The sequence below is a fragment of the Candoia aspera genome, chromosome 1 (genome assembly GCF_035149785.1).
Source record: "Candoia aspera isolate rCanAsp1 chromosome 1, rCanAsp1.hap2, whole genome shotgun sequence".
NCBI classification, from domain to species: Eukaryota; Metazoa; Chordata; class Lepidosauria; order Squamata; family Boidae; genus Candoia; species Candoia aspera.
In genome coordinates, this window is record NC_086153.1 from 343,162,805 (window position 1) to 343,181,670 (window position 18,866).

The 18,866-nt window shown below is 56.2% G+C and overlaps 2 protein-coding genes across 2 annotated transcripts in view; both read right to left on the minus strand.

The window, feature by feature from the left end:
* Positions 1-450, minus strand: part of FCHO1 (FCH and mu domain containing endocytic adaptor 1) — a 29,807-nt gene extending 29,357 nt beyond the window's left edge. Inside the window, 1 exon segment of the mRNA XM_063291034.1 lies at positions 387-450. The gene's annotated coding sequence lies outside the window, so the exon portion shown is untranslated.
* A 2,661-nt stretch (positions 451-3,111) lies between these two features.
* MAP1S (microtubule associated protein 1S) overlaps positions 3,112-18,866 on the minus strand; it is a 32,418-nt gene continuing 16,663 nt past the window's right edge. Inside the window, exons 3-7 of the mRNA XM_063291014.1 lie at positions 14,054-14,136; positions 13,201-13,341; positions 8,550-11,754; positions 6,564-6,778; positions 3,112-5,013 (exon numbers count right to left, since the gene is read on the minus strand). Of these exons, the coding sequence (XP_063147084.1) occupies positions 4,858-5,013; positions 6,564-6,778; positions 8,550-11,754; positions 13,201-13,341; positions 14,054-14,136 (3,800 nt within the window). The 3' untranslated portion in view covers positions 3,112-4,857. The remainder of the gene's footprint in view (positions 5,014-6,563; positions 6,779-8,549; positions 11,755-13,200; positions 13,342-14,053; positions 14,137-18,866) is intronic.

Sequence of the window (18,866 nt, forward strand, 5' to 3'; positions counted from 1 at the left end):
GTGCCCCCCCCGGGGCCGCAGCAGCAGCAGCAGCAGCAGCAACACCCCCCCAAAACGATGGCGCGCTCCGCTCGGCTTTGCGGAACCCCGCCGTGGGAAAGGCAGGGCAGGGCGCAGATCTGGGCCCCCCCGCAGCGCAGACGGGAAGAGCCTTCGCGGGGGGATCCAAAGACCGCTCAGGAGACAACACTCCCGGCTCAGACAAGCTCCCCGGAATTAACGGCCCCTCCCAGCGCTTCCCGCATTCAGCGTTGCAATAAACAGGCGGCAAGGAGCGGCCGCGCGTGGATCCCACCCCCCCGCTTTGGGGGGCGCAAGGATCGGAACCCCCCCCGGCGGCTCTGCGCGGGAGGAGGCTCGGCGCCGCGGGGGGGGCGCACACTGACCTTCCACGCTCCTTCGCATCGCGCACCTGCCTCGCCCGCCTCCTCCGCCCAAAGACCCCCCCGCGGAGGAGGGGGAGGGGCGGGCGGGGCTTCTGCAGGGCCGCCTCGGCCGCAAGACGGAAAGAAGGCTCGCTCCGGATTGGCTGGCGCGCCCGCCACCGCGTTCAGGCTCCTCCCCCCGCACCGCGGGCGCTCATTTGCATATTTAAAGCGGTAGCGGCCGCCTTTCCCTCGGCGGTCGGTACGCGGCGCCCCCCCTTTCCAGGACCCGCCGCGGGCCGGCTCAGACGGGGCGCACCTCGCGGCGGCTCCTCTACAGGAGGAGGGACGGGGGCAGCCCGCCCCCAAGAGAGCCGAGCCTCTCCCGCGCACGCAGCCGGGCGGGCCCGCGAGTCCCGGGGGTTTCCCCGCAGCGCTCCCGCTGCTCCGAGGACGTTGCTCTGGAAAGCCCCGCGGTCGGGCCGGGCGGAAGGGGCTCTCCGCCGGATCTGGCCTGGAGCGAGCCCCACCTCGGGGCAGCCTTGCAACGCGCGCCCGCCAGCCCGGGCGAGTTGCTCCAGAAAAAGCTTCCGAGGCGTGGGCTGCCAACCGGGTCCCGGCGAGAACCGTCCGCGCCCCTCCGACGGGTCCGCCATGCCCAAGACTGCCCGCGCGGAGCCCGTTTCAAAGGACGCCGCGATCCCTTGAAGCCCGCGCTAGCTTCTGGGGCGCATCCCCGCCCGCTGCCCCTCGCGTTCCCGAGACGCGGCCTGCTGCTCCGCGCCCTCGAGGCGGCCGGCCAGTCGCGCGCGACACGCTTCCAGCGCGGGGAGGCAGGCGGTGCCCTCGCCGGGGGCAGCGCCGGCCGCGGTCAAGGTGCTCGGCTTCCCCGGCCGCCGTCAGTGGCCGCGCAACCGCAAGCGCGGGCGAAACCGCGGGAGGCGCCGGGCCTGCGGTGGGCCTTCCCCGCCTGGAACGCCTCGGGAAGGGGCTGGGGGTCCCAAGGAGCTGTCCTGGCTGGCCTCCCCCGGCCCCCCTGCGGGAGGCCGGAGAGAGTCTCGCGTTCCTCTTCCCGGCATCGGTTTGCGAAGGGACGCCGCCGAAAAGCAGGCCCGAGGTCTGGGCAGCAGCTTCCCGGAAGCGCCCGCCAGACCCTGGCGGGGAGTCCCGGGCGGTTCGTAGGAGGGCAGCCCTGTCTGCCAGGCACCACTGAGGCCCCGCTCAACCGGGCCCTTTTCCAAAGCCCGGCCTAATTGCTCCCCTCTCTTACAGGCCATCCGCGGTGCCGGGCGCCGTTTGGAACCGGTGTTGAGCAGTAGCGTAGAACCGCCTCGTCCCCGAATCCCGCCTGGGCCGGCAACCCTGACTTAGGTGCGGCCCCTGGGTTTCCTTCCCTGCGGGGAGGAAGCTGTAGGAGTCCTCCAGGTTTTGGGTTAGCGCACCAGAGATGCTTCCCAAACGGTATCTTTTCCAGGCAGTTGCCATGACAACACTTTTACTCCATCCCTTGATCCTCGCCATTGCAACCAATAGCAACAGAGCCAGCTGATCAAGGGCAGGGTCAAGGGATGCAGAGGGGAACCAGGCCACATCTCTTGCCGGAATCTGCCCACCAGTCGGAGTTTGGGGGGCAGGGTAGGGGATGCAAAGTCCAGCCCTGAAGATGCCGGAGTCTCAGCTGGAAGTACTTGATTCTCTTCCCAAACCAGAGTTTTTCCTTTAAAAAAAAGTCTTCTACAGGAAACGCCTTTCTCTGCTCACTGTCCTGACCCAGCCCTCCACCCGACCCCACCCCTCTCCCTGGTGCTTTTCACCAAGCATCAGGAGGGGCCTGGGCAGTCACAAAGCACCCTCTGCTTTCCCAGAGTCAATCGGTTCCCAATACCCCTCCAGCCACCTCGACAGGACCTGCCAATCCACATCCCACTCCAAGTGGGTCTGAGCAACGTCCCGAGCAATGCTCCTTCCCTTGCAAGGCTTCTTCCCTTCCGGTGGCCCACGAGGGCAGGCCTCTTTCAGCCCATCCTTCCTTAGAAGGGTCCGAGCAGCTTTAAAGTGGGCCATGCCGCTTTCTGGGTGCAAGAAGGGTAGGGAAATATTGCTCGAGTCAGAGCCTGCTTCATGTCTGGTGATGTCCCTTTTGCTGCCTTGCAGGAAGGCTGCAATCTACCCCAGCCCCCTCCCATCAGCACATGAAGATGGGACCCCTCGAGCCTTGGGTTTGCCATGGCTTCCCAGAGGCACCGACCAGCTGACCTCGGCCCCTGCAGCCTCTGGCCCTCCCTCGTGACGACACGCCCGCTGGATCTGAGCAAAGGGTGCCGCGACCCAGAGGCCAAAACCGGAGCACTCCTTTCGGCACGCAGAGGACCAGAGCCTTGATCTCTGGGTATCTTGGCCGGCAGCACGTCATGAAGCTTGGCCTCTGCAGGACAGTCCACATCCCTCAAACTCCCCGCCCCCCAGTGGTAAGGCACGATCCACGCTGCGAGGCCGTCCGCATCCTGGAAAGGCCAAGTGAGGAGGAACTGCAGGAGGAGAGCTCCTTCCTGCAGGACTCAGACGCCCACTGTATCATTGGGCAAGCCAGCCACGCCTTTGGCAGGGTGCCGGGCTCCACTTCCAGGATCCCTTACTCCTCGGTAGCCGCTGGATGTGGCTTGGGTGGATATAAAGGCAATCAACAGCTTCTACAGGGGCACCCAGATGGAGCGAGTGGCGCAACTCCCAACACGGCACAGGAGACTTGTTCAGCTACATACTTCTTTAATGGTTTAAGAGTTCAACACGGGTGTGCGTTTGTGTGTGTGCACACGTAACGTTGTGTATCACAGGGTTAACTGTGTTAACTGTGTAATGGCTACAACAACCACAACCTGTTTTTCCTACAGTTGGGAGAAAGAGACTCAAGAGAAGGGGGTCAGATCAGGCCAGGAAGAGGAAGACCCCCGGGTGGTGAGCCAGCCCTCTGCCCCCTTCCCCGTCCTCATTTGCTAAGCTTAAGTATCAAGGTGGTGAAAACATTCCCCCCTCCCCAAAATACCTTTTCTAAACACACATCATGCCAATACAAAAGACAAGGCTGATCCCAGAGACAGGAGGAAGGGGGGTGGGGGGGTGGACAAGCAAAGGGCCAGGCAGAGCTCGGGTGGCACACCCAACCTCTTCCATGTGCAACTTCGCTGGGCACTGCACAGGAGGCAATCCTATAAATTATAAACCTTTCATATGATAACAGTTTTGGTGGTTTTTTAGAAAAAAATATAAAACACATTTAAAAAAACACGTTTTCCTTCCTTAGAAAATGAAAGATTTAGTGTCACATTGTGGGGGGCTTTTCCCCCCAACTTTCCTTCAAACTTTAAAGGGAGGAGGGGAGTTTCCAGAGCTGCAGAAGGGCCCAGTGGGTGCCATCTGCTGGATTTCGGCTTTTGCAGATTAAGCCTCCAGGAAAACTGCCCAATCCTCCAAGGTTTTGAACATAAAGAGGTAGAAGAAATCTGGATTGTGGGGCTGAAGAGGCGGGGCCGCCCGTGAATGGGCATGTTTGACCCTTGGCCTCCCTGGGAGAGAGCCAGGCCCAAGGCCGCTCCCCGCACATTTAGAGGGGCTGGGACCCCAAAGCACGGCGTCAGCCCGTGGTCCGGCTGCCCAGGGCAGGCCCGAAGGGGCTACTGTGGCCCCCTGGCTCGTGTGGAGTGCTGTCTCCCAGCAAGCGGGGGAGGAACAAGGGATGGGCGGGGGGGCCTGGAAAGACGCCCTTGCTTGGCATCTCAAAAGAACCGTGTGCCAAGAGGAGGCAAAACGCACCGGGCAATGTGAAACGGCTGGGCCTCTTCCTGGAAACAGCGTAGCCCCCAACCGCAGAGGGAAGGGAGGAGAAACAGGGTCCGCGTCACCCTCCCGCAAGGCTGGTGCAGGGACGCCATCCAAGAGCCTGCAAGAAAGGCAGCCAGGGAACCGCAACCCTCTGCCAGCCCCTCCCAGCCCCACAGCCCGTTGTCACTGGTGGTGTTTTTGGGGGAGAGCGATGCTGCCCTCTCCCTTGGGCGGGGTGAGCTCAGCAGCCCCTCCCCGGGGACCCAAGTCCCAGCAGTGGCCGTGGGCTCTGGGGGACGGGAGAGGCCGGGGCTGCCGAGAGACCCTGGGCTGTGCCCCTCGCTGGGCTGCCTTGCAGGAAAGTGTGACCCCCCACCCCCCTCCACTCTTCCCTTCTTTTCTACACTCGGCTGGGGGAGAAGCTGTGGCGGTGAACATGCAAACAAACCAGAGAAACAGTGGATGCTATTTCTTGAAGGGACGCGGAACACGCCGCAGGGGTCGCCCTTCCGCCCCCAGGCCCAGGATGGGAGAAGGCTCTTTTGGCGAGAAACACAACTTTGGGAGGAGACCCCTCTTCTTTCACCAGCAGCTGGCCCGTGAGCCCGAGGAGGGGAGAAAGGACGGCCCGGGGCCTTCCCCGGCCTCAGCGCCTGGCCCGAAGCACCCGGGCTCAGAACTCCACTTTGCACGCTGGGAAGGTCTCATCCTGCATGGCCACAGTGCTGTTGCTCCCGAGGACGGTGACCCCCAGCTCCTGCTGCCGCTCCAGGGTCTCCGTGTACCATTCGTGCATGACCAGCGAGTCAAAGGTCGGGATGAGGGTCACCTGAGCAGGGAAAGGAGGGACGGAGAAAAGGGGCTTACCTCCTGCCCTGCTGCCGCTCCTCCAGCCTTGAGCGGCCCACGCCCCGGCAGGGGTGACCCTCCGCCTCCTCCCTTGAGAAGGGGGCTGGTCGCTATTCTCAGACATGAAAGACCCCCACCGCCTTTGGGTCACTAAAAGACCCAGCAGAAAAGCCTTAACGCCACCTCTTAAGACTCCTTCCTGGCCTTCAGTTCCACACGCTGACTTCAGCCGAGCAGAGCTCAGCCTCTTTATACAGAAGTTCCTTTTGATAATGCACCACCCTTGTCACAAACGGAGGCACAAAGCAACGGTCTGCAGCCGCAGTCAGTTTGTATCTGACTCCAGGTGGCTTGGATGCCTTTGCGTTGACCCCCTCTCAGTACAGCGGGACCATCAGGCCATCTGCTGGGCACCAGAAAGGCACTTCACAGTCAGCCCACCTATCGTTCTTGGGCGACAGAGACGGAGCATTCTCTGACAGCAGACTGTGTAACTCATCTCAGGATTCCTGCTGAGCAGGACTCAAATAAGCTGCTGGCCCTCCACCCTGCTAGAGATCAGAGTCTTGTGGAGTCGGGCGGCCTTCTAAATCCAGTAATGAATAACCAAACATCGGAGCTACGCTCTTAGCCTCGGGTGCCCCTCTACTTTGAGCTGGGTTCCCTCTCTAGGGCAGGAATTCAAGAGGGAGACATAAGTTCTGCGTTTGGGCTGTAAGGCTTGGCCATGACACATGCAGAAGGGATCTGGGTGCCTTGGTTGACCACCAGCCAAACCCCAGCTGGCAGTGAGACAAAGCTGCCCGAAAGACCGGTGTGGTCTTGGGGTGCATTAAGAGAAGAACAGAGTCCAGGTCATGGGCTGACCTGGTCAGACCCCCACTTGAAGTCCTGTGTCCACTTCTGGGAACTTAGTTCAAAAAGGACCATGACAAGTGGGACTGGGTTTCAAGGGAACAAAGATCTGGGAAGGTTCAGCCTGCAGGGGAGAAGGCGGAGGGGAGAAAGGACAGAGCCCCTCTGAGATCTGAAGGGCTGCCCCCCAGAGAGGGAGGGGGCTTGTTTCTCTTGCCCCAGAGGGCAGGACTAGAGCAAGGGGTCAACAGTATGAGGAAACAGGATCAGGCTAGGCTGCAGGACCCCCTTCCTAGCTGTATGAACTGGCGGCCACATGAAGCGATGAGCCCTCCTTCACTGGAGGTCTCAGACGGGCAGGATGGTAATCCTCCAGAGATGATCTAGTGGATCCTTTACTCAGCAGGAATCAAGATCTCTAAGATCTGTTCACACTCTATGATTTCATTATGTCCCTCAACCAAGGCAGGTGACTGGGAATGCAAAGTCCCATGCAAAGCAGGGACTCTGCTGGGGAGCTGTGCCCCTCACAATCAACTGGCAGCAGAATTACCACCTGAGGTCCTGTCGCAGCAACAAAGCCACAAGCTGGGAAGCTCCTGTGTGGGCTCTGTGATGCCTACCTGGGCATAAAGCTGGCCCAAAGAGAGCATTAGCTCTCTGCCTGTGCCCTACCTGAGTGTCGTGAGCCCAATGCTGCTTCCCCGACAGCAGGGCATCCAGGATGCCCCTCATGACGCTCTCCTTGATGTGGTCTTCGCCGCTGATGACGTAGCACTGGGAACGGACATACCGGAAGAAGTCCTCATCCACTTTCTGGGCACTGGTGGCGCCAGGAATGTAGGCCAGCTCCAGGTACACTGGGGAGCGCAGCAGGCTGGACCGGGTGCCTGAAACAAGCCAAGGACAGTGATGGTGCTGATCAGCGGGGGAGCAAGGAGGAAGCCTGGCCGAGAGCCCAGGGAGCCTTCTGGGGTGCCTGCTGCCAGAGATCAGCGGGGGGGCTTCCCTCTGCACCCAGCAGCTGTTCTCCAGTTTCAACCAGGGGCGGAACCGGTGCCTGGCATGGCACAGCAATCAGTGGGCCTGAGTCGCCCCGTCCTCCCAGCTTTATCCAACTTGTTTTTCTCCTAAACAAAGCAAAACAGCCCTTGAATGTTTTCTCCCTACCAGAGAGATGGCCCTGCAAACCTGAAAAACTAGCTCTGAGACCGAATTATTCCAGCCCGGGGAGGTTGTGGGCCTCCCTCCCGCTCTCCCTCCCCAGGACAGGCTGCTTCAACAGACCGGCCATGGAGCAGGAGCCGCTGCCTGCTAGATGAGACTGACGGACAGACCAGGCTCCCACAGGCACATTCCCTCCACCACCCAAACTGGACTCTGTCACCCAAGATGCTTTTCGGTCCACCCCTCTGGGATCAGGGGACTTCCAGGGCAGGGGCTGCTCCTTGGCCCAGGCCACGTGCAGTTGCTCCAAAACTTAGCAGAGACGACTGCTGCACTGGTGACCTAAGGGAAGGGGCTAACTGGGTGTCCGAAGTCTCCCGGGATGTGGGGCTCCAGGCTGCTCCTTTTAAAATTGGAACCATGGGTGGCCAACACCTGAGGATGAAGGAGCCTGTCAGGGGCCTTAACAGAGCGGGTTCCTTCTTGGGGAAGCATTCGCTGCCCTCCGTGCCTTCCTGCTGTGGTTCTGGTTACCCCACTGGGGCCCCGCTTGCTCCTCAAGCCGTTTTAGGCCTCCGCCCTCGAGAGGGTTAGCCCAGCCAAGCTCTTCCACCGGGGAGGGCCACCTGAGCAGATGTTGGCCTGGGAGGGGCTGGACCGGGGGCTACTCTCTGCGAACCACCTCTGGCCAGTGTGGGAAGCCCTGAGAATTCCGCCTTCCCGATGCTGTCTCCAGTCCAGATGGGATCGGATGGGGTCCCCCTCAGAGGGTCTCTTCTCCCAGCCTTCCTACCTGGAGACAGAGCCAAGGTAGTACCCCAGCAGCAGCAGCAGCAGCAGCAGCGTCAGCGTGGACTACTGGGCTACCAGGAAACCAGCCCACTGCAGCACCACAGGGTGTGGCCAAGCAACTGGGGAACAGAATCCTCATCCCACTGAGCGCCCTGCTGCTCTTTCTTAGCCCAACCCCCTCACCGAAGAGTTGCAAGGATAAAGTTATGGGAGAATCCCATGCAAACTGCCTTGAACAAGACATTATTGCAGGAAAACAAGTAATCCCTAGCCACAACTGACTGGCTATTAAGACCAAAAAGCAAACACCGAGTCTAGACAGTAAGGAGGATGAGTTGATGGAGACTGACCAGATCCACTACCAAAACAACAAGGGGAAAAACACAGCTTAAGTGCAAAATGAGCAGAGAGCATGCAGAAACGGCTCAGACACCTCCCCAACACTTATGGGCATAAGATGGACAGGAGGTCCAGCACAATCCGACTTGCAAAATTCTGTTATTAGAGTGGCTCTCAATAAAAGCCTTCCCAATGAGCTGATTCCTGGTCTGGGTTACCTGGTGGACTGACATCAGGTAACTGCAAGGGGAAGGCCTCTCTAAAACTGAGCAGGGCAAATTATTTATTTATTTGTCAGTCAAATTTTTATCGCCGCCTGTCTCCCTGTAAAGGAGGGACTCTGGGCAGTAACTGCTCAATTACCTGCCGGAGAGGTTCTTCCAGCCCCCAGGGGAGGCCTGATGCTCGCATTCCGCTGACTGAAGGGCATTCGATTATCCCCACTGGCCCGAGATGCCAGTGGGTCACTTCTGCCAGGGGCTGGCAGCCGGGCCCTCTCCCCCACACTAGCTGAAGACGGCTTTGCCCGGGCATTTGGAGCAGTAGCTTTGGGGGCGTCCGGCTTGGGAGGGGCGGAGCTGCCCCGTGTTGGCGTTCGCTTGGCTCTGGCTGCACCTTCCCTCTCTGGGTCCACCATGCAGATCCCCGGCTGGGCAGGGAGAGGGCAAGGGTCTTTCAGGGCAGCCGGGAGTGGATCGTGGGCCTGAGCCAGGCTCTCCGAATCGTCGTCTGAGTCCAGCCCGCCACCGGCCATGAGAGAAGGACACTCCTCCATAGCAGGTGGGACGTCGGAGTCCGAGAGGGTGGGGAGCGACTCGCTGAAGGAAGTCGGAGGAGTCTCATCCACAAGTGGGAAGGACCGGCGGCCGCGAGGGCCCTTCCTGTGCGACGAGGGCTTGGCCAGCTCCTGGGAGAGGTCGCTGCTGTTGGACGTGTCCCGGGGACTGAAGTTGGCCGACGGTGATCTATCAGACTTGGGGTGCTCGAACTCGCAAGGGGACACCAGGCAGAGATCCACGTCGTGGGGAGAGTCCGATCGCCAGCCAGACCGGGGCGAGGCGTGGCCATCCAGCTGCTGGGGGTGACGGGAGAGGATGGGCAGGGACATCCCGCTTTTCCCCAGTGCAGGTTCGAGATCTGGGGTGAGCCCCCCAGCCTGCACGTGCTCTCCTTCTTCCTGGGGAAACTCGCTCACTGGTGGCAAGAGTTGCTCGAAGGAGATAGAGAGCGACTCATCCACCTCTGTGGAATGGGGGGAGCCCACTTCGGCCGGCAGCGAGGGAGTGGTGAGAGTGGGGGACACATCGTGGATGTCGTCACGAAAGAGGCTTGGAGAGAGGCACCCGGAATGCTTCTCCTGGGAAGAGCTGGAGTTGTCGTGCGAGGCTCGGGGACCGGGGCCAGAGCCCTCAGGCCTCCAGGGGTTGAGGACGGCTGCCGGCTCCTCCGCCATAGCAACATCTTCAATGGGAGACTGGTGGGATGGGGTGTGACCCGCACTGGCCGGGGACATCATCTCAAGGGTCTTGTCTTCAGAGCTGCCACAAGCTTCCTCCGTATCTGGGCAGTGGCTGAGCCTGGCCTGAAGGTCTGTAGGAGTCAGTTCAAAGTTGATGCTCTGATCGCTCTTGGGAGTCTTGACCAGTGGAGATGGGGGTCCAATCCATTTTAAAGGAGAGCCAGCTTCCAGACGCCGAAACAGTTGAGGGCTCTCTGGGCCTGCCTCTGTGCCCAAGCCATTCTGGGCGGGTTCCAACCCGTTTCCTTGGCAGTCCAAACTGTCCAACGGTGAAGGCACCAACTCACTCTCTGCTGTGGTTGTGGCTTCACCAATCACCTCTCCTGCCATTACCGCCTGTCGGGAGGACCCGCGCAGCTTCTCCTGTGTATCGTTCTCTGATGATGACAACGATGGCTTAGATCCATCCACGAGGCCTCCTTTGGTGCTGCTTGGCAACTTACTCGAGGCTTCCTTCGGCAACTTGTTCTTTGGCCTGTCCATGTCCTTTTTTAGAGAAGGAATGGTCTTTCTGAAGCTGCCCATTTTGGACAGGGGCCTTTTCACCTCTGCACTTGGAGTTCTGCGCAAGTCTCTTGCAGGCTGCTTTGATGCCTTGTCCTCCCACTTCGCATCCTTCTTGGTCTCCTCTCTTTTTGTTGGCTCTCTTCTGGGAAGATACATCTTTCCCTCTTTCTTTGCAATGTCCTTCTCCTGAGTAGTATCTTCCTTCAAAACCAGCTTCTTCACATCTTTCTTGGCCACTGGCTTCTCCTTCAACTGTTTAGGCCGTGCATCCTGTTTGGCCTTCTCTGCAGAGGGCTCCATCTTCAGCTGGGACCCTTTGGACCTCTCCTCCTCAACACTGCCCTTTGAGGTTTCACTGGGTGCCTTGGGTCGGTCTCTGACACTGGCCAGCTTTGGCTCCCTCTTCTCCTTGGAAACAGGCAGGCCTGATTCTGTAAGGCTCAGCCTAGAACCTGATCTGAGGCTCTCCTGACTCTCTGTCCTCTTGTGCTTGGCTTGAGAGATGGAAGAAGAATCCATGTCCTTCTGAGTGACAACAGGGTACTTGAGGAACTCCAAATGTCTGACTTTCTCCAGTCCTTCTAAGATCTTGGCCTGGGGTGTGCAGCCTGGGAATAAGACCCGAACTATCTTCTCTGTGGGGCTCACAGGATGCCAAATCAGGAGTGCACAGATGGAGGTCACACACTGTAGGGGCAACTCCAGCTCTTTGGGGTGCCCATTCCCACACCACTGCTGCATCAAGAATTCTAGCTCCTTGCTGCCTTTCACTGGGTTAAGCACATACATTTCCAGCCGCCCAACACCCATTTTCTGAAAGAGGATGGTGGGCTCTGTCTTAGGACCAACTTCCCTGAAAAGCGGGTTGGGCTTAATGCCCAATTTGTCTAGGTACTGTAGAGTCAAGCTGGCCTCATCACAACTCTTTAAGACTCCAGAATCCCCTTCTATGTCCTTCAGCTTCTCTGAGGCATTGAGGAACACTACCCCCAGTTCTGGTGAGATGAGGTTCTTCACCCAATCATCAATTTGAGGGCTCTGGGAGGAAGGGTCTTCCTCCATTTCAGCAAGCTTCCGCTGGAGCAGACTGTTCACTCCAGGCAGACTATCAGTCCCCACATGGGTCACCAAGATGGAGTCAACACGATCTAGGTGGCGCACCAGTTTCCAGAAGGATGACCTGGGGTTGGACCCCCCATTCACCAGGATGTTGAAGCCATTGACTGCAAAGAAAGCAGAGTCACCTCGCCCCCCAGGGAAGATATAGCAGCAAGGCTTGGAGAGCTTCAGGAAGCCAACTGTGCTGGGTGGCTCCAGGAGGTCAAAAGGAGACAGGGGGTCCAGGGACTCCGAAAGGTACTCAATGAATTCCTGTAAGCCCTCCATTTCTGGCAGCACACAACCAGGATTGAAGCACAGATCAATGAAATCCAAGAGGTTTTGCTGGCTCAGTTGGGAATCCTTCCATTCCCCGAAGTCTGGGCAGATTACGGTCAAACTGGCTTTGGCAGAGGGGTCAGCAGAGCTGAGTAACTCCCCAACCTGGAAGAAGGGTCAGAGAAGGGAACATCATAGTTAAAACCCCAAAATATACCTATCTCTGTACAGCATCTAATTCCTGGGGACGGGGCTCTTTTTCACACAGTGCGTGAAGGGGGAAAGCAAAGATTGTATTTACAACTCTAAGGGCAGATGGAACCTTGTCCCCCCCCTTCACCCCACATTCATTTTTTGGTGTAATATTTCCACTGAATCACAGATCTCTGTACTGTTCTGCTTTGAGACAGGGGGGCAGTTCTTGAGGGACAGCCCCTCTTGCTTGGGGCAGTCGCTTAGAGCCCTTGTTCTGCCTCTTCCAATCCACCAGGCTGCATCAGAAGAGATGAGGGTGGGGTACATACAAAAGGAAAACCTCTCCTGAGTTCTCACAGGCTGCACGTGGCTCTGTGGGACCTTCTGGAAAGGAGCACCCAAACTTGGAGTTGGAAAGGACCCTCGAGGTCCGTGTCCAACTCCCTGCTGATACCCAGAATCCACACTCAGGCATCCCAGACAGACAGCTGCCCAGCCTATGTCAGAACACAGCCAGCAACAGGGAGCCCTCTCTCTCTGGGTTACTGGTTCTGAGGAAGCCCCTTCTAACATTCAACTGAAACCTTCCTGCAACCTAAATCCATTATTCCATATCCTACACCCTGGCATCACCTTCTATTACGGAGCATCTATACTTCCCCCCATGCCCCCCGCCATTTTCTCTTCTCAAGGCTAAACATATCCCATCTGTCTTCATGGGACTTCATTTCAGTCTCCCTGATCTTCCCTATTGCCCATTTCTGAATGTTTCCCAATTTGTCCAAAACATCCTTAAAGTTTTGGGACTTTGTAATACTTAGGTTTCGGTCAACTACTTCAGTTGGAAGCATCACTTCCCTCAATTATTTGGAAGCCACAGTTCTGCCGATACGGTCTAATACTGCGCATGTGTCTTTGCAGCCGCCTCACACTGGAAAGCGAGAGTGAGCTTACAATCAACTACTCTTTCACAGTCCTTTCACAAGTACTGTGATGATGCCAGGCATCCATCCCCCACCCTATGCTTGTGAATCTGATTTCTGTTTTCTAAATGAAGAACTGCACATTTGTTTCTGCTTACGCATATTCTGTTATTTGCAGCCCATTCGCCAAGCGTCCCTGTCATTTCAAGCCCTACTTTTGTCTTCTGGGGGATTAGCTGCCCCACACACTTTTGTGCCATCTGCAAATTTGATAAGCTTTGCTCTGACATTTTCACCCAAGGGATAAATCTTGAAATACTGAACAGCAGAGGAGCCACGCGCCAGCTTCCCGGGGCAACACGCCTTCCCTGCTAGCCTCGCTTTCTGGGTTCTGCTCAGTACCCCAGGCAACCCCCCCACACCACACACACACCCCAGCTCTCCCAGGGCCAATCAGCTCCGTTTGGGAGCCCGGGGAGGGCAGGAGCCGCACCTCTTTATCGGCAAAGATCTGGATGAAGTCCCGCAAGGAGAAGGAGCCCATCTGCAGCACCAGTTCCCCCGTTTCCTCTATGCAGGGCCCAGCAAAGATCAGCAGTTTGTGCCGTGAAGGGTCAGTGATCAGGTTACGGAGCTAGAGAGGGCACAGAAAGGAAGGAAGGGTTGGGGGAGGAAGGAAAAGGGCAAGCGGAGAATCTGTCTGTTCTCCGCTCTGCAACATGCTTGAACCGGAGCATCCTGTTTCTTCTCAGCAGCTGGTCAACAAAAACAGGCCACAGAGAGAGGGCTGAGAGCTTAGCGGTATTTTGTTTTTACAATTTAATTTACTGGTCCAACTCTGTACACGCTCGTGGTTTGTGCTGTTCAGCGGCTCTAGGACGTTGGGAGGGGGGCCCTCGACGCAAGCGTTTCACCGACAATGCTGAAGGAGGCGGCCAGCCCCACAGGTGGGCTGGGCTGCAACGCTCCTCACGCCTGGAGGGACCGGGCTGAGAGGGTGGGTTGGCTCTGCCCAGCCTTCCAATGCCAACTCTGCCAGGCTAGAGGCACCAAGTATTGGCAACAGAAAAAGCGAGCTGCTTCCATTCAAGACCAGTACATGGGAAAGGGCCCAGCGGAAGCCATGCAGGCCGTACCCCTAAGAGCAACTTCTGGGAAGCTTTTCTGCTTCCACTTGGCAGCCAAAGAGCTGCCCTGAATGGCTCAGACCTTGTTTCATGCCCCGCCCCTCCAGCTCAGGTCCCGATGAGCACTGCTACCAGGGGGACCACCGCGAACTCTGGCTTCCGCGGCTCCCAAATCAGATCTGCCCCAAGGTTTCTGCACTGCTGGGCTCCCACGCTCACCTCATCACAGATGGATTTGTCTGAAGGGTTCAGCAAAACTAACGTCTCCAGAACATCGCCACGATGGTGGAGGGCACGCTGGCCTGCAGAGGACAGAAGACAGGGGCTTGGAAGGGCCCCCCAGGGAAAGCGGGGAGGGCATGAGGCAGAACAGCGTTCCCTTTGCTCAGGGGAGAGTAGCCCACAGCACAAATGCCCCCAGTCGGAAAAGCAGGTATTTCAGCAGCCGTCCCCCGGGGGGCCACAGGACAAACCTATTCGTGGTTGAACGAGCTATCTGGACAGGGAGGAGCTTGAGCAGCTGGCTGGGGGGAACCCAAGAAAAGTCTAGGTAAGATCAAGGAATGGAGCATTTCCCAAGCACCCGAAGGGCTGGGCTTCTTTAGTGGGGACAGAACGTTTTGGGTCTGCAGGAAGACGGAAGAGAGTTGGCTGGGAAAATGCAAAGCTGCTCGCAGAGAGATATTCTGCACTCCGGCTTTTTTTCAAACAGGTCTCCCTGTAGTTCAGATCAAAGGCTTTCACCCAGCAGCAAATGTCCAGCAGCAGCCAGTCCAACAAGTTCTGGAAGTCCACCAACAAAAGGCAACCAAAGGGGATATGGGCGGTGGCGAAATTTGACGAATGAACGAACGAACGAACGAAGTTCTACTCAGCTTTATCCCTTCCAATGGTGCCTTGAAGCCAGCAGCCCCCCAGTGCAGCCATGGAATCATCGGTGGTTTCAGGAGCTGGGGTGTGTCTGGACCCCGATCACAGCACCTTCCAGCCAGAAGAGAACTGTCACCCAACACAGCTAAGTCAGCAGCGCTTAGAGCTGGCACGGGGAATACCAGGCATGTGCATGGGTGAGCCCTTTTCTGCACCCTGTTCCAGATAGGCAGCAGAAGGGACACAAGAGCACTAAGTCCTGTGTGAAGCACAGAGGACAGGCAAATGGAAACTCACAAGCTCTCCCTCCCTCTCTCAAGCAGGCAGACAAGCCAGCCTCAAACAAAACTGCAAGGGATTGCAGGAGGGACCCAAAAGCTGTGGCTTTACCCCATGTTCTGGGACGAGATGTCACTTCCTTCCAACCTAAAGCTATGCAGATGGATCACCCTGAGACCATCCACAGCCTTTGCTGTGGACTTTTGCTTCTTCTGTCTCCAAGGCTTGGGGGCAGGAAGGGAGTGGCCTTGCAAATGGCCAAATGGTATACAAAGGTGTGCCCCCCACCTCTCGGATTCACAGATGACAGGATCAGCTCTGAGATAAACTAGAACTGTATTTCTAAAGCCTCTGAAATTATCCTGCAAAACCCCTCATGCAGTGACTGTTCGAAGTTAAAGTGGTGCTAAAAAATAACTTTGCAACCAGTTATTTTAACTTAACTCCTTGAGTTTAAGACCCTCGCAGCATCCTGCAGTCACATGATTCATGGGCTTCGCAACTGCCTTGCGACAAGCAGAGTTAACACAGAAAAATACAGACTTGCTTACAAAATCATAAGTTATGGTTAGTGACTGTGGTGCTTAGTGACCAAGTTGCCGGTCCCAATTGTGGCCAGTAGGCAAGGACTACTTGTAATTAACAGTCAGTCCCTGACCCTAAAGTAGACCAACACTGTCAAACCTGGAGACTGAAATGAACTTTGGAGACCTCTGAGAGCAAGTTGAACACAACAAAGAACTCAGGGATGGGTGAGGAGAGTCTCCCCACACAGGGCATGTCCCTGCTCGAAGGCCACTGCTGCAAACCCACCAACACAAAGCCCTGAAGCAGAACAGCCAAGAGCCTCACTGCTCAGCTGCTCGGATGACTCGCTGAAGCCGAGAGGGCATGTCAGCTGGGCCAAGACCGTGGCCACCCCCTGCTGATGGATGGAGCGATGAGGATGGGTTCCAGGATCAACCCCACTATGCATGCCAGCCGCACAGAAGGGAAGGAAAGCTAAGCCTGACCTTCCCTTCCACGGAGAACCCCCAGAATGGCCGAGCCCACAGCTGCTGGAGAGAAAGCTGCCCCTCCTGTTCCAGCCCCGGGTGAGGCCAGAGTTTCTCTTCGGCCAAATGGTGCTGAGAGCAGCCTGGGAGCAGGACGACTTTGCCTCTGTCCCATCTTGGCACTTCAGCCTAGAGGGGAATGGAACGCTGCTCCTGGCCCATTGCACCCTCGCCCCCCCAGGTAAAGCCCACAGTGGACAGCTGTGCCAAACATTTCTCATTTGTCTCTGAAGCAGCTGTTTCTAGTTTGGGACACACCATTTCAACAATTTTATAAGTCTGTTGCACTCAAAACAACCATTTCAATATGGAGTTCAAAGCCCTTCTGGAATGGTCAAGTGAGTCTGTTTCAAACCCAAACTGGAAGTCTGATATGAACTGTTTTGCTCAACGCAACGTATGGTCCCTTGCTGGTATCTCAGAGGGTATTACTACGAAAGGAAGTAGGAGAACACGGTTTGTTTAACCAGAAGGACACGCTAAAGGTTTACCCAAGTAAGACATATAGAGGAAAAATAAGTATTACTCCCTTTCTTGAATTCAAGCCTATCCAGTGAAGTTGACCAGTAAGAGATGCAGAACAAAGTACTTTGGCTAATCCATAACTCATTAATGGAATGTACTATCAGGGTGGGGACAGAAGCAACAGGCCACGATAGCTGAACAGGCTTTCCTCATTCAGATGCAGCTTTTCTCTGAATCCCGTGGCTTCTAAACAGGGAAGTGTCAAACTTCTCATACAGCAAACCTGACTGGACTGGATTAAGCAGGCTTAATCCAAAGAGCAAGCATGATATGTAGTATTTATTAGGAAGAAGATTGAGGATGCAACACAAGAATTCCAGCAAGTAAACTACTTTCAAATGAGAAACCCATATATAGGTAATTTAAGGCAGCAAACTTCTGGCTCAGTCTTTTGTGCCTTTTCAGTACAAATGGTTTATCGGTTTTGTGAAGGTGAGTTTTTGCGGAAATACTAGGACTACTAAACAATATGAGCTCACTGTCATGCCCAGCTCATTGGCTTCCTCCTGGGCTCTGCCCAGTTTGGGGGTCTCAGGTGAAGGAGGACACGAACAGATGGAAGCCCCTCCAGAAGACAGCAGCTGATGCTAGGAGGGCTGAAGGCCAAGTCCCGAGAATTAGGGAGCATTCAAATGGGGGCTGGACAGCCGCCCGTGGGGTTGTAGTCACATCCCGTGGTGCGGGTTCCACTCCAAGCAGGGGGCCGGGCAATTCTGGGGTGGGCAGCCACAGTTCTCCAGGTGCTGATGAACCCTAATGCCAAGAAGCCCCACCGGTTCAGCCTTCCAGCAAGGGATGCTGGGAGTTCTAGCTCAGCAGGTTCTCCATCCTATACTAGAAAATGGGAGGGAGGGAGGACTGGCCTTGTGCCTCTTTTCCAAGAAGAGCAGCTGGCAAGTCTAAGCAGCTGACTAGGGAGTGGCTAAAAACTCTCAAAAGAGTCGTTTTGTTTCTCCATGAAATAAAATTTTGCTTTCTGGGGCAAGATGCAGAAAAACAAGACACAGCTCTGCCCTGGAGGGCTTGTGGGCAAAGGAAGCTATTATCTGGTTGCTTTTTTGAGCACACAGCCAATGCCAGGCCAAATCCAGACAACAGCGTGGTTTCAAGACCATGGAAGAAAACGCAATCATCCACAGGCAATACAAGCAGAGTCCACACACACTGGAGCCAAGCACTCAGGTGGCACGTGCAAGCAGGGCCTGTAGCCTGCGCGCTCTGCCCACGCTAGTCTGGGCCACCAGGGCCTGGCCGTCCCACAGAGAACGGCTGCTGCTCCTGCCACCGCCGCCACAGGACACTGGCCCGGGAAGCCTTTGGTCTGGTCCCTGGGGACTGTGGAGATAGAGCAGAAGCTACAAGCCACACAGCCAAGGAAAGAACCTCACAAGGAGGCAACTTTTAAGTACAGGCTGCGAGAGGGGTGCTGTGGCCATCAGGCCGCCTGGTGGCTTCTATATGCTCTCTTCCTTTCCTTTTAATGTCTCTCAATCTGCTGGAGGGAGAGGTGGAAGGCTGCCTTGTTTGGAAGACGGCAGAGTCTTTGCGGTACTGCAAAGAACCAGGATTGTTTCCTTCAGGGAGCGGACCTGAGAATACTTGCGCCAGCTCCTGCTAGAGGCATGACCAAAACTTTCTCCCTTTCAAAATGGCATCTGGTCCTCCAGAGAGCAGCAAGTCCTCTACATCTGAGTCAGAAGAGAAAGGATGGGGGGCACCATCTCAAGGAAAACCTTCAAGACACGGCCCCTAGTTGGGGCCAAACAGGTCCTAACCCGGCCTTTCTCAAGCTTTTGGCCCTGGAGGAGCCCTTGAAATATTTTTCAGGCCTTGGGGAACCCCTGCCCATTCAGGCTCAAATATAGGCCAGAAGCTACAAAATTATTATATTCGTTTCGTGCGGAGGCCTGTATATGTGCATTAACAGTGATCTTAAACTGAAAATGAAGAAGGAAACTTACCTCTTGAATGTGAAGTTGCCTTTATTTGAAATACATTTTAAATAAATCCTGATCTCCCAGGGAGCCCGTAGCGACCTCTCGCGGAACCCTGGTTGAGAGACCCTGAGCGACTGAACCCGTGAAAGTGAGGAAGGGCAATGCCTCCCTTTCCTTTCCTTCCTTGCACTTTCTATTCTTTTTCTTTTCAATTTCTCTCTCTCTACTGAATTTGATTATCTTTTATTATTTTTAAAACTTTCAATAAAAATTATTATTAAAAAGAGAGAGATGAAAACCTACACAGAGGTGCCAAATAAAGGACGGCCAATCGAGCATCATTTGGAACACTCCAGAGAAACCACC